We start from the raw sequence: 13,242 nt of genomic DNA, 5'->3' as shown, positions 1-13,242 counted from the left end.
CCATAACAAAACTAAATCCTTTTTCCACAAAAGCCAAAGCCTACTATCACCTCCAATTTGGTTTCCTACTATCCTCCTGAAAGAAGGCCTGTGTGGGCTGTTTCCAGCTGTGTGCTTGGAGCGCTCTCTAGTGGACTCACCGTGGGATCTTGAAGAGGGCTTTCACAGGATGCATCTCAGCCAGTGGGGGATCTCCGTCTGCCAGCTCAATGGCCGTGATGCCGAGCGACCACACGTCACAGCGGGCGTCGTAAGAATAATCATACTGCTGCTCACAGGCTATGACCTGGCAACATGACACCACAGTGACCATCTGAACATCTCATTTAGACTTGTCAGTGTGACCCAAAATGCAAATGAATACCTCAAAGCACATACAGAAATGTGCCAGTTAGGTCAGATGAATTCATTTTACCTTTTACCTGTATAGCTTTTCAATTTACCTGAACAAGACATCAAAATCATTTGGAAAAAATATATATATTTATTACTATACGTAACTAAGAAAAATGATAAAGCTGAATGTTCTTTTTGCTCTCTCTTTCTCACTGCCAAATATCTTTTAGTTTCAGATGTCCATATTTATGGTCTATTTAAGCACTGAAAGCTAACCCAGTTCTTCTTATTCTACAGAGAGCGCCCCTTTTCTACACTCAATAATTATAACAGGCACTGCATTTTACAGCTGAGTTTATTCTAATTGCCTTGAGGTGCGGTGATTGACCCAATCACTGCACCTCATTTCTGCCAAAGAGTAAGCCGAGGGGCCACAAGCACCCAGCTATTAACCTTGAGGCGACCTCAGGAGCTGTGTCTGTTGGGGGGGGGGGTTACACAATGACACAGGGGAGAACCTCGCAGAAATAACAGAGGTTTGTTCCCTCTTTTCTCCCTTTGCAGCACATTAAAGCATTTACAATGCTCCATTTCGCTGTGAAATGTTTGCTTTTTTACTGCTGCTACAACATGTTGGCTGAAGCATGGAGTCAGACCTCAGGAGCCATCCAAAACGGAGTCCCAACCGATGTGTTCCTCCGCAACCTTGCGCTGGTTAGTTGAGCTGAAACACCTAAAAATGAACAAAAAGGCAAATATTTCGCATAAAAATTTTAATTTTGATATTAGTGGGTGAAAAATTCCTCAGAATAAGAGCAGGATGTATAGCAGAGACTAAATTGTGGATTTAATCGATAAAGCCTGGCATATAATTTAGTATGGCAAACTGCCAAGCAGTAATAATAATGGACTATAATCATTTCAAATTATGTAGGACAGATTTTTATCAGCATGAGTCCACTTCATCTCCATGACACTGAGGACACAAACATGCCTAGGGGTGACTCCAAGTCATTTGCCATAACACTTTTATTTTAATATGCAAAGGATCAAATAAGGCAATTTAAATGAGCAATAATAGCCTTGGGTTAAGGCTACGGTCCATGAAATAAAAAGATGTTATGGAGTGCAAAGGACTAAAGAGTGGAGCACAGTAAATGATTCTTCCTGTGCTTGGCTTCCACTTTACAACGTTGCAGGAACGTGCTGCTGACACCTCTTGTGGATATCAAATAGCACAATGCCAAATACAGCGGCAAGCTTCAGGAAAGAGATAAAGCTGACAGACAATTCTCACATCTTTATGCATTTGTCTATTTCTGTCAATCCATGAACTGCCTAAAATGCCCCTTTTAAGGACCATTACCGAAGTCGACCAGTTTGACTCCTCCCTCAGTTGTCAGGAGGATGTTGTTGCCCTTGACGTCACGATGGATGATCTGGTTGTTGTGCAAATGCTGGAGACCCTTTTAAAGTGAGAAAACGTTAAAGCACCAAGTCATCAGAACAAATCTGAATCTGAGTCACCCTATTATTCATTTGTGCATAGTATGAATAAGAAGAAATGATCTGCACTAACTACATATAAAAACTCCCACAACTGTTAAGGAAAAGAGACAATTACTTCAACCTGCCACGCTTTCATTGCAGGAAATAAATCGTCAGCACGCTCTTTAATGCATGTTGCGATCCCTCCTCCTCCCCAATATTAGCAGATTTACACTGAGCCATCTTACCAAGAGGGCGCTGTATAAGATGTATGAGATAACGGGCTCCTGCAGACGCTGGCCGCGCATGAGCAAGCCTTTGATGAGTTCTGTGACAGAGCCACCATTGCACAGCTGGGGAACAGAGAAACTCCAGTGAGTTGGCCACTGCAGATTATGATTCATCATCTGGCAGTGGGATGGCATCAACACTGGTGTAGTAGGCTGCCGCAGCACATTTCCATATTATATACTAACTGACACATTCACAAGGGTTTCAGTTGTTTTGGAAGTGTTTTTCAGCGCACCAACCCAAGAATGCTGTATTTGGGCCTGATAGTTGTGATAAGGTACTGTGTGGAGTCATGCCAAACACAGCTCGCTGTTTCAAAACGATTTGTGTCTATTAATAATGCGGTCATGATTTTCTTATCCCATATGACAGTTGCAAAGAAGATTTTTTCTATTTAACATTTGGAAACCTTGACGTTTTATGTAAATCTGAGGCTTCAAAATATTTTCCTTTTTCAACAAAGTCTTCCTTTTTCCCACCATTTGCCAAGTCATTGCTAGATTTCTTGGTGTATCACTCCCTGAATGGAGCTAGCCAGACATGTCAAGAGACAATGTCTCCATTGTTCACCCCACCTATGAGAATTTGTCAAATGTCCATCTTAAATAACCTGCAGTAAATGGACACAACATCAGAGTGGTTTGATTAGCTGAACAGATGTTAGTAATACAATAACCAGGTGCTGCTAAAGGTCAAAAACTCATTTTTAAGGAATGGTTTGCCATTTGAGAAATGCACTAAACTGCTTTCTTTTAAGCTTAAAGTAACAGCCAACTGGTTAACTTATATCTGGTTGTCTCTAAAGAGGCTGGAAAGCTTTCCCTCCAGTTCTAATCTTACTTGATAATTGACTGCTGGTTCTAAGTTCAAAAAGAGTGAGGAAGTGGATTTCAAAGAGATCAGCATGACTCTTTATGTGAAACACAACACTGGCACTCAGTACAAATACTCAGGAACACAAACACAAACAATGAAGGACTCACCTCCAGGACCAACCACAGCTGACCACCTGATAGGTTGTCTGACTTGTAGAACATCCCATAAAACTTGACCACATTAGGGTGGTTGGACAGGGACCTTAGTATGTTGTATTCGGCTTCAATCTCCTCATCCACGTCCTTTTGATCAGAAATTGAGCAAATTGGAATAAAGAATAGCAAGACATGAAGAGAAAAAATGGTGATGTGTTAGAAAACCAGCAGGGAAACTCTGTAGTTAGTTAACTATAGTAAGATTCTTAAAAACGGGGAGGGATACACCTCTGTGCTAAACTATTTCTGGAAGCACTTTTCTAACAAAGTCAATCACAGAGTGGGAGAAGAGCTACAGTCAGAGAGGCTGAATTTCTCTTTTTGGATGTCTGAGTGTCAGCAGTCTAATCAAGGAGAGGGATGGAAGAAGGGGCCACTTCATCTTCATGGGCACCGGGGGAGCATCAGGGTGGATAGACTGCCAGGATGGAGATCATTCCACTGACACAATCACAGCCAAGTCTCAAAGCAAGTCTCTCCAGCACAATATGGTGCCAATGCAGAGTCTGCAGAGCCCTCATCACCGAGAGAAATGAACAGCAGTTCAGTGAGGATACAGCCAAGGCAATAGCTCCACTCTCTGGAAAGGGTGTGTTAGACTTGACATGACAGGAAATACATGAAAAGGTGAGATGCTGATATGTATCACTGGAGCAAGTGCAAGTGCAACTGGATGGAAGTGGAAAGGAGGAAAAAGTACCAGCGACTTACTCTGTTCGAATGGCTTGGATGCTGAAACCAGTCATAGAGTTATAAAGAAAAACACAAAGGTTTTAGTCTTTGTCCTTTTTCCTTCTGTCACAACGCTAAGAGTTCATGTAGCAGTGAGAAAACGGCTGAAATGAACAGTCGAGGGGCACGCCATCTCCGATACTAAGAATAAATTAAGTGTTGAGGTTAGGAAAACAGGATAAAAACAGGAGGGAAAGAACATCAGTCATCAAGTGTCTTATATATCATATGAATTTAAAAGTAGTCATTTGAAACAACACACTACTGCCACCACTGTCGGGGTTAGTTAAAGCAGAGATATCACAGTATATCCCTGCCTGTAAATCAGATATCCTTAAAAGATGCGCTGCCTAAACCTCTCATCTTCTCATTTATAGTCAATGGACAAATGGAAGTAGATGACATGCAGGGGCAGTGGCTTTGATTTCTGCAAAAGTTGCTGACAGCAGACGACTCACATTGATCGGATCCAGCACTTTTACAGCCGCCTGACTTCCATCGTTCTTGTTTGTCACTCTGTAGACTTTGCCATATGTTCCCTTACCGATGGTCTCCACTATATCCCAGTTACTTGACGGATCGCCCAGACTCTCCAGGCCGATCATGCTGGACTTGTAGGGATACAGGCCGTACAGTGACCTTCTGGAAAAACAAACACGATCCAATGTCAGCAATGTTTTGGGGTCTACGACAAAATGAAATAAGTATTAGCGGTTGCTTGATAATGACTTAAATTTGCAATTATAAAGTTTCTATAAATAAATCTTGTCGAGTAAGAGAGCCAATTCTCACATTAAGCAGGACTGATTTCTATACTCGTGTCAGAGGACAGAAAAACATTATCTCATGGTTAGAACAGCAGAGAAGCAGGCAATTAAAATGTGTGTGTAAATCAGTAAGTTTTTTCCCCAAAGGCCTTCTCCTTCAGCTCAGCGGACCCAATATATCCACCAAGGGAGACACTTAACAGGCTACAGCAGGAGAAATCTGAGCAAAAACAGGTGGAGATGACAACACTCTACTTACATAGCAAGCGCTATTTTCTTCTGACTCATCACGGCTGAGAAAAATTACAACCAAGGAGTCTCTTGTGATCATATCAACAGCAATAGCCACACAAATCTCCCTCTGAAGAGGACGGGCAACAAGAGGCATTTCACACGGACGCTGAAATAGCCCTCTCCACAGGGACCTCTGTCCACTAAGAAGCACAATCTCCTTCAGATCAATTGGATTGGACAGAGATTATCTTGACAAGTGCCGTCCTGGATGAGGAGTGAACCGGCGCCACAGCTCCTGTTTGGAGCCTTGAGGGATGATTATTATTACGTGTGAAGTGTTTTATAGAGCGCCCTCAGCCTATGACACAACTATAAAGACTGAACATCAACAGCAATGCATCATCCCTCAAGTCTGCAAGTGACTGTTCTGTGATCAAATACAACATGTAAGACCAATGATGCAAAGCATTAAGTGTCAAAACAGCTGAAACAGAGCGACGTGATAGATTGGAGATGGTATTACCATGGTGCGATACATGCATCCCTGTTTTTGGGAAATGACACATATTCCAGATAAACATGATGGAGAGGAATGTTTGTGTACAGACACACGACTACTCCACTTGTCATTAAGTGTGTCGAGCTTCACGCAGGTTGTGTGACCCTGAAGCGAGGAAGGGGAAGTCATATTTTTATGGACAGATTGATGAGAGAAACAATGAATGATGTGTAATCGTCAGGAGACGTGGCAGCTCGCACGTCACAGGACAGATTCGTGAATTGTTGCGCATGCTGCCTGGTCTCAGATGGATATGCTGCGACTCTGGAGAAATTCCACAGAGATACACCAGATATCCTTCTGCGTGTCCTTGAAGGAGCAGCGTGTTGAAGCACTAGCCCAACACCTTTAGTTAATATGTCTGTAGCAAACATCTGGTTGCTAATAGACAAGCTCAAATCACTCCATCTACGAATCCGGTTTTGACATCTAATAATCCATCACTGATTACTCTGAAGTCAATAGCTATTTTAAATTGTCTATGAATAATGCCTCCCATCTCTCTTATTAATCCACATGAAACCTGTTTACTTGCCTTTTATAGGTGTAATTCTGCTTTGTAACTCGCTAACACGCACTAGGCAGCTTCACCAACCTCTGAAACAGATGGCTCATATTCCTTTCTGGCTGCTTTTTGCCTCTAATGACTGGCATCACCGGACACCTGCTTTACATCGTCAGTGTTTTGTTGCAACTTGCAAGAAATAAAGCTTTAAGTCACACGTGCAGCTGCAGAACAATGGTCAGTTCACAAACAACGCGTAGTGCCTTTGTCTACCATTACAACTATCTCGGTCTCTAAGAGGTAAAGGGGTAAAACTAAATTTGAAATCATAGTGCACATCACCAAAACATTATTTTAGGCTGCCACAGCACAAAATGAAGAAACCTCCAACAATTTCACTATCAACTGTCACAAAAGCAAAATATTCACTTCATAACAGTCTGCAACCTGCACCCATATACAAATAACCAATGTGGTCATTTACTCTACTGCTTCTATTCACTATTCAAACTAGAGATCCGTTTTGTTCATAAAAATCATAAATCAGACATACCCGTTTTTATGAAAGTTCTTCTTTCTCTCCGTCCCACCAAAATGTATGAGACTAATTCACGCTAATCTATGGGGATTAATAATTCACTAGTAAACTGCAATGTGAGCTGCAGTGGTGTTAAATATTCAAGCGGCAGATGCTATCCACTCATAATGGTGGCTGATATGAAGCATCTTAGGTTGCACACAGGTAACCAGGAAGCTCATGATGGTTGCTAGGTCACATGACTTCTGCTTGTCTTCCTCCCTCTGCACATAATGTGTTGTTTTTTTTTTTAAACACATTCAGCTTTACATTGGAACGGGATCCGATAACTTCTGACATGTTCGTTTTTTGAATGTCAGTGATAATAACAGAGAAGCATCTCGTCTTTCACCTGAAGAACTACAGCACTGGATGTTCCTGTTGCCATGAGTTCAAATCCCAGAGGACCTAACGCAGAGGAGGACGGTCACAGCAACTGGAAAGAACTTCAACATCAGCCAAAACTTCCCCAAGAAATGCTCAGATATTCGTGTGTTTTAAAGCAGAGCTTTCTGACGTTTTTTCTATTCCTAATGGATGGCCCAAAAATAATTCCACAAATAATACATTGTACAAACCAATGACAAAAGGAGTTTCATTCCAACTTCATATTTCTTTTGTTTTACCAAAATGTGTTCATGCATGCGTACAGAATGTCAGAAAGTCATCATCACAGTCCAAAATATGTTGGAAAAAGCTGATGTGCTGTGAGTATCACAGCTCTCTCAACAAAATGAATTTAGTTTTATATATGGATGAAAGCATCCCAATACAGAGATACGACATAACTATATTGCAGTTATGTCTGTCCCGTGATTTTAATGCCACACTGAGCAGATGCTGGACAGAATATTAGCTTTCTTGTTGTCACAAAGCAAAGAGAAAACTAATGCTGCTCTTTTCACTGCTCAGACACACAAGCACTGCTTCAGAACAGGACACCACAGCATCGCTCAGGTTACCCTTTGTTTACCAAACTCAGTCATCAAGCATACATGAGACATCGGAGCTGGTTTTCATCATGCTGCTGTTTGCTTCCTATTTTATTTTTAAATGACTGGAATTTGCGATGTGATGTGACGACAAGGCATGCGAACGGATCTTTAGCCACTGTATATAATTTGCTCCCAGCGTTTGGATTTTTGCTCCATACACATTATGGCAAAGCTGAGGAATGGTTGGAGGTGGTAAAAGCTTCAGATGATGTGAGCAGCTCCAGCTATGTCATGAGATACAGTGCAAACTAAAAGTGAGTAATCTAATTTTCTGCTTCCATCAAACTCGCACAATCCCACCCTCACTGTTAAAGCCTTATGGGAACTCCACTTGGTAAACCCTTTGGTTAATCTGTGGAGAGAAAAAAAAAACTGAACTATAATCCCTTTTAAGGGGATATGAAGAGGCTTTGCAGTGAAGCTCAAGTAGCCACGAGTCAGGCCGAAGGCACTGTGCCCTTGTTCTCACCCTGCTTGACCAAAGTCTCACACAACTAGGGACAAACATTTTTTTTTTTTTTTCATTTCCAATGTCAATAATTTTAGCAGTGGACCTGCACCAGTAATAATCCATCTGATTCATAAATTCAATGTACAAACGTAAACCACAGTTACAAATAATCTCGGTCATGTTAGCATATAAACCACAGCTGTTTCAGCAACAACTTTGGCCTGACACAGTTTTTAAATACAACAAGTAATGGTCAGAAAGTGATTAAGGTCAATATGATTCATATTTCTGAGAAGGTGTATATTATTGCCAAACGGTTCATTCTAGGAGAAAAAAAAAGCCAGTCTTTCTCAGAGTTTTAAAGTATAAAACTATTTCACGCTGCCAAACCTTTAACGTATGGAGTGTCCGTAACAGTAAGTATATATAAATATTACATAAAGCTTTGCAGCTCATCCAAAAACATAATATTATGATTGTATACTTAATATATTGACCTATGATATATTATTATGAGAATACATATTTCAATTTAAACATTCGTTTTTAGAAAGTAATTTATATGGCATGACTTAAAATACTGACTTCTGCACAAAATGAACTTTCTATAGTATTACTATTTTACTATTACTACTATTTTATTCTGAAATGCAGCCATTATTAAGTTATATTGATTAGCATTGTTGTCTAGTTTTGGCTGCTAATGAAGGTTTTATTTTCTTTCTTTATCTATTAGAAACCAATCACATTTACATTCTACCAGTAAAACTCCTCGGTCTGAAATGTTCATGTCCATGAATGCATCATAATGTAAAATGATTATAAAAACTGTCCAGACAGTTTGACAGTGAGATGAGAAAACATCACTCCTACCTTGACTTTGCTTTCTCTGCAGTTCCATTTCTGAAATCTGAAAAAAACAGGAGAGAGTGTTTGAGACATCTCATGGGACAGTTTTCCAAACATCTAAGTGTTTTATATTAACTATTATTTCCATGCAGCTTACCGCCCATAGCTCCATGTCCGAAGTGATTTCCTGGTTTCCTCAGTGGACCTTTTTAATTATTAACAATGCTGACACCTGAACATGAAATCCTGCAGCTGAACAGCAGCTCTCAGCGGTCCAACAGCCTGCAGGGGGGGGGGGGACAGGAGGACAGGACACATCCAGGGGACAGGCTCCCCAGCACCCAGTCAACCCTCAGTAAAGATTCCTGGGCGGCTTTCCTTCTGGTCTGATGGTCAGAGAAGTGAGGCCTTTGTGCTGCCTGTCATTACCCAGAAGGCCTCCTGGTTTACTAAATTACAACCCAATTACCCAGAAAATGCTCAGTCACATGGTTGGGCACTTTCTGCTTCGTGACTACCAGGCCAGCATGGGACAGTGAACCATTTAGACTATTTAAAATGCACAACCTAAAAACTGTATGCAGTTTCATCATCCTTTAGTTAACCTGTGAAGTGAATCAAAATGCTCATGTCCAACAACTACAACAATTGCACTATATCCAAATTTGGAAATGGTTGAATTGCTGTAATTTTGTTTATAGTCACATTAATTGCAGGGCCACGGGGTGATTATAGATGGTGTCAGTGTATTTTAGCCCTGGTGAACAGAGACCCCTGTTGACCAGCTGCATGTGTGTCCCAACAGCATTGTTCGGCCACTCCAACCTGAGTCAGGGGTTTTTAAACTCGACAAAAGGCCACTAGATGAAGTCATATTTCTGCTTCATGGAAATCAAATCAACAGCAACATCCAGAACTTACTACATCACGTTTTACAGTTTTACAAATTACATAAAGGAAGATTACACAGGGCTTGTATTGGAAGTGTAGCTACTAATTTGTAGTGGCATCTACTTTCCCAATACCCAGGAAAAAAAAAAATCTGGTGGTGGATCTTGTTTTACAAAAATAGCAAAGAAATTGAATGTTGCAGAATTGTTCAGTATAGTGGTAGACCACATTATCTAATCTCAACAGATAATCTGAACAAATCCGGCAGAAAAAAAAAAAAAAAAAGCACAAATCAGTGTGTTTATATTTTATTCACATATGTTACATTTTGCATTAAATGTCCAAGTCATACTTTCTGGTCAAACTCAGAAAGTTTGAGTCAGCACCTACAGTAATATACTGTATTCTCTCTTCATTCATACAGGAGAACACACAAGAGCTTTCCGTTACAATTTATACCCATTACTCATTGGCTATTTGGTTGCGGTCATTTACAAAGTGGATAATGCAAAAAAAGAAAAAAGAAAACCCAAAGAAGAGAAACTGGTAAACAGAAAAGCAGCATGCATGAATTCAAGAGGAGGTTTTTCAAGTTTTAGCTTGTTCCTTAAAGATTTCTTCACGTAGTACAATGCAGCCCATTTCACAGCCAGACATCAGGGATGTCAGCACTGTGCTGTTTATCACTTAGGGGACTGGGGGGGGTGACATTAATCTTGCAGGCACGACTGGATCAATTTCTTCTCTTTAAGAGAGAGAAAAAAAAAAAAAAGGATGGTAACCAGAAAATTAAGTAACTAAGACACTTAAATAATGGTGGCTTAAAGGATGTCATGCAGTGTTTAACAGATACTCAAGTTCGATAGTCTTGTAATGTTGGAATGCGAATATAAATCACAGCTAGATGATGCATGAGTAAGGGATAGTCATCACAATAAATGTTCTGTACTGTAGTTATGCCTCAACACTCAAAAGCAAAAGAAAAAAAAATCTGACAGCACAGAAGGATCAAGAATAATTTTCTCAAAAGCAACTTCCATTTGATTGGGCTTCATGTCTTGAGAGAATATTTGGACACAACTAATATAATGTCCCCACTCATGTGGTATTCAGATTTGTGCAATGACACTCCTTTAACATTATGCTACTTAAATTCTGTGTGTTTGACGCCAGTTTTTTTTTTTTTTTCTTTCTTCCTTTTTTCCCCTCTGTGGAGCAGCAACAGTGAATCTTAGACCATTTGCAATTTTAGCCACCTTAGGAGTAGGAATTTGGGCTTCTTCTTCAGAGCCAACCAGAAACAAAAAGCACAGACAGGGCAGGACTACAAAAACTGTAGTGAGCATAATGAGGAGACCGCATACCTCCTTAAACATTAAAGTGAGTTTGAGTCAACATTCCCAGCCATCTACTGTAAACTCAAAGCGCAACTTTAGGAAAAAAAAAACAAAAACAAAAAAAAAAACTTCACAAAAGTTAAAATTACTTACTTGAACAATGAGCAGCAGCATTTATTTAAATATCTAAAACGTATTTTAAACAGCAAAAACAAACAAAAAAAAATAATTCCTGAGGATGGATTGCAACTAGACCCATAAAAAGAGCCTTTGCTTGTTTGCAAAAAAACTCTATACTCTGTTGATGGGTGGACTTGTCCTGCCTACCATCACGTCAGCACACAATGAGTGCACATTGCAATGACAATGCTACACTCATCAGGAGTTTAAACTCATGCCAGCACAGCAGAGCCCATTTTGATAAATAAAAGGGATATGCATTAACATCATCATAAATGGTGCAAAAAGTAATCAAACTTTGCAGGGACATTCAGCACTTAATATATATATATATTTTTTTTTTTACCCCAACAAATATGACAGACTTCAAAAGCCTGTTGCAAACCAATTTAAATTCTGGGCTAAGTTGTGCTTTTTATTTAGATCTTTCCAAATTCAGTTTTTCCCTGTTGAAAACCACACAATAAATCACTTAAATACACACACGTGTTAATCTTTAGGCATGATTGTACACCAAACTTCACATAAACCAAGGCTGTGGCAGCAAAACCCTCACTGGATGTTTGTGTTTATCACGTTTAAGACCCCCAAATATTTTGATCGAGGCAGACACATAAACCAGAAAAAAAAAAAAATCTTCTCAGTCACAGGATGCTGTTTTCAGTGGACTTTGGAAGATCTTAGAGTCCATTATAGTGAGGCCCCCAACGCTTATTGATGTGATCAAAGGTGTGTGAAACCCACTGCTGCTCCAACACTCGATACCTCTCTTCACATAAGAAGAGAGGCTTGCCACGACTGGGGAGAGGCCATAGGGGAGAACAAGAGTGAGAGCCGTGTTTTTTACTGCAGCAACAAGTATTTCAAAAAGCAAGCTAAGAGGATTTCAACTGTTTTGATATTGATTTCCTGTATGCTACTTGTAAAATCCATATGCTAGCAGTATAGCTAGACACCGTGTTAAGTATGTACAATGGAACTCATCGCAGAATATTATGTAATTCGTGGCTGCATATGAGGTTTTGTACCGTAAATCGCGGTCCTCCTCTCCATGAGCATCAAGGTAAACAGAACCCCACAGGCAGAAACGATGTCCACGGATGATGATGATGACTGAGGCATTTATCAGCAGAAAGATGCCTGTAGCTGCGCCACAATGTTGGGAGTGCTACAAGTGACAAGCAACAAATGAGCATGACAACAACTGTGTACAACACAGTGAAAAAGTTTTTTAAAAAATTAATAATCTACATACAGACTAATAATAATAATAATAACAAGGCCCTGCTTTGAAGCACTTACCAAAACACATTCACAGATACCCTGCTGTTTGCAACATGCGCCTTTAAGACACACAAAAGCGCCACAAACAAGGCAGAGTGCAGGGTCTTTTGGCACTTTTTTGCAGGCAGTGCAGGCCTTCCTGTGATAGTACTGGAAGATGATATTGTAGTTGTCAGGTAGCTGCAGAAGGCGGGGAGCTGCCCACAGAGGATCTTGTACAAGCAAAGTCTTCAGTGGAGAACAAAGACAAAAGTCACAAATAAGTTTTATCCTGAGACTTGTCATAAAAAAATTTTAACTTTAGTCTTTGACTACAAGTACTGACTGGACTTCCTTGTTTTTACTGTTGAATAAGATGAAAGGAAAAACTGAGTTGGTGTAAACCTATACTAAATAAATCTACCTGGATCTCCTGACATTCAGCTATAAGATACAATAAATATGTTTTTATTAGTATTATTAATATTTTAATGATTCAACATACATTTACACACAAGACATTCCAAGTTTTCCCCAAAATGACTAATGCTGAATGATGAGTGATGGCACATATGGTTCGTGGTGCAGTCTGTCTCCTCTGAGAGTCAGACAGTAACAGCTAAGGACCTTGTCAATCAAGGTTGGAGATAAACACAAAGTGTCAAAAGCAGTTTAGTTACATAAATCATAGGCATCACATCTAGTTTAAAATATGGGCTTAGCACTTTTATAATGCTGAGACAGGGAAACTCCAAG

General features: G+C 40.1%; 2 protein-coding genes across 5 annotated transcripts in view; both read right to left on the bottom strand.

Moving 5' to 3' along the window:
- myo3b (myosin IIIB) overlaps positions 1-4,933 on the bottom strand; it is a 52,804-nt gene extending 47,871 nt beyond the window's left edge. Inside the window, exons 1-7 of one of the 2 annotated variants that reach the window (XM_029530289.1) lie at positions 4,905-4,933; positions 4,337-4,520; positions 3,099-3,233; positions 2,073-2,177; positions 1,703-1,802; positions 993-1,069; positions 141-286 (exon numbers count right to left, since the gene is read on the bottom strand). In XM_029530289.1, the coding sequence (XP_029386149.1) occupies positions 141-286; positions 993-1,069; positions 1,703-1,802; positions 2,073-2,177; positions 3,099-3,233; positions 4,337-4,520; positions 4,905-4,933 (776 nt within the window). Of the gene's footprint in view, positions 1-140; positions 287-992; positions 1,070-1,702; positions 1,803-2,072; positions 2,178-3,098; positions 3,234-4,336; positions 4,521-4,904 lie in introns of those variants that run through there. The other variant, XM_029530290.1, reaches the window with a different exon arrangement.
- A 5,902-nt stretch (positions 4,934-10,835) lies between these two features.
- ubr3 (ubiquitin protein ligase E3 component n-recognin 3) overlaps positions 10,836-13,242 on the bottom strand; it is a 33,948-nt gene continuing 31,541 nt past the window's right edge. For all 3 annotated transcript variants that reach the window (XM_029530024.1, XM_029530025.1, XM_029530026.1), the window contains 3 exons: positions 12,526-12,735; positions 12,252-12,391; positions 10,836-12,021 (listed from right to left, as the gene is read on the bottom strand). In XM_029530024.1, coding sequence (XP_029385884.1) covers positions 11,904-12,021; positions 12,252-12,391; positions 12,526-12,735 — 468 coding nt within the window. In that variant the 3' untranslated portion in view covers positions 10,836-11,903. The remainder of the gene's footprint in view (positions 12,022-12,251; positions 12,392-12,525; positions 12,736-13,242) is intronic.

Source organism: Echeneis naucrates, chromosome 21, assembly GCF_900963305.1.
Source record: "Echeneis naucrates chromosome 21, fEcheNa1.1, whole genome shotgun sequence".
Classification (NCBI taxonomy): Eukaryota; Metazoa; Chordata; class Actinopteri; order Carangiformes; family Echeneidae; genus Echeneis; species Echeneis naucrates.
The sequence above is the reverse complement of the archived record's forward strand: the minus strand, read 5'-3'. Positions and strand labels throughout refer to the sequence as shown.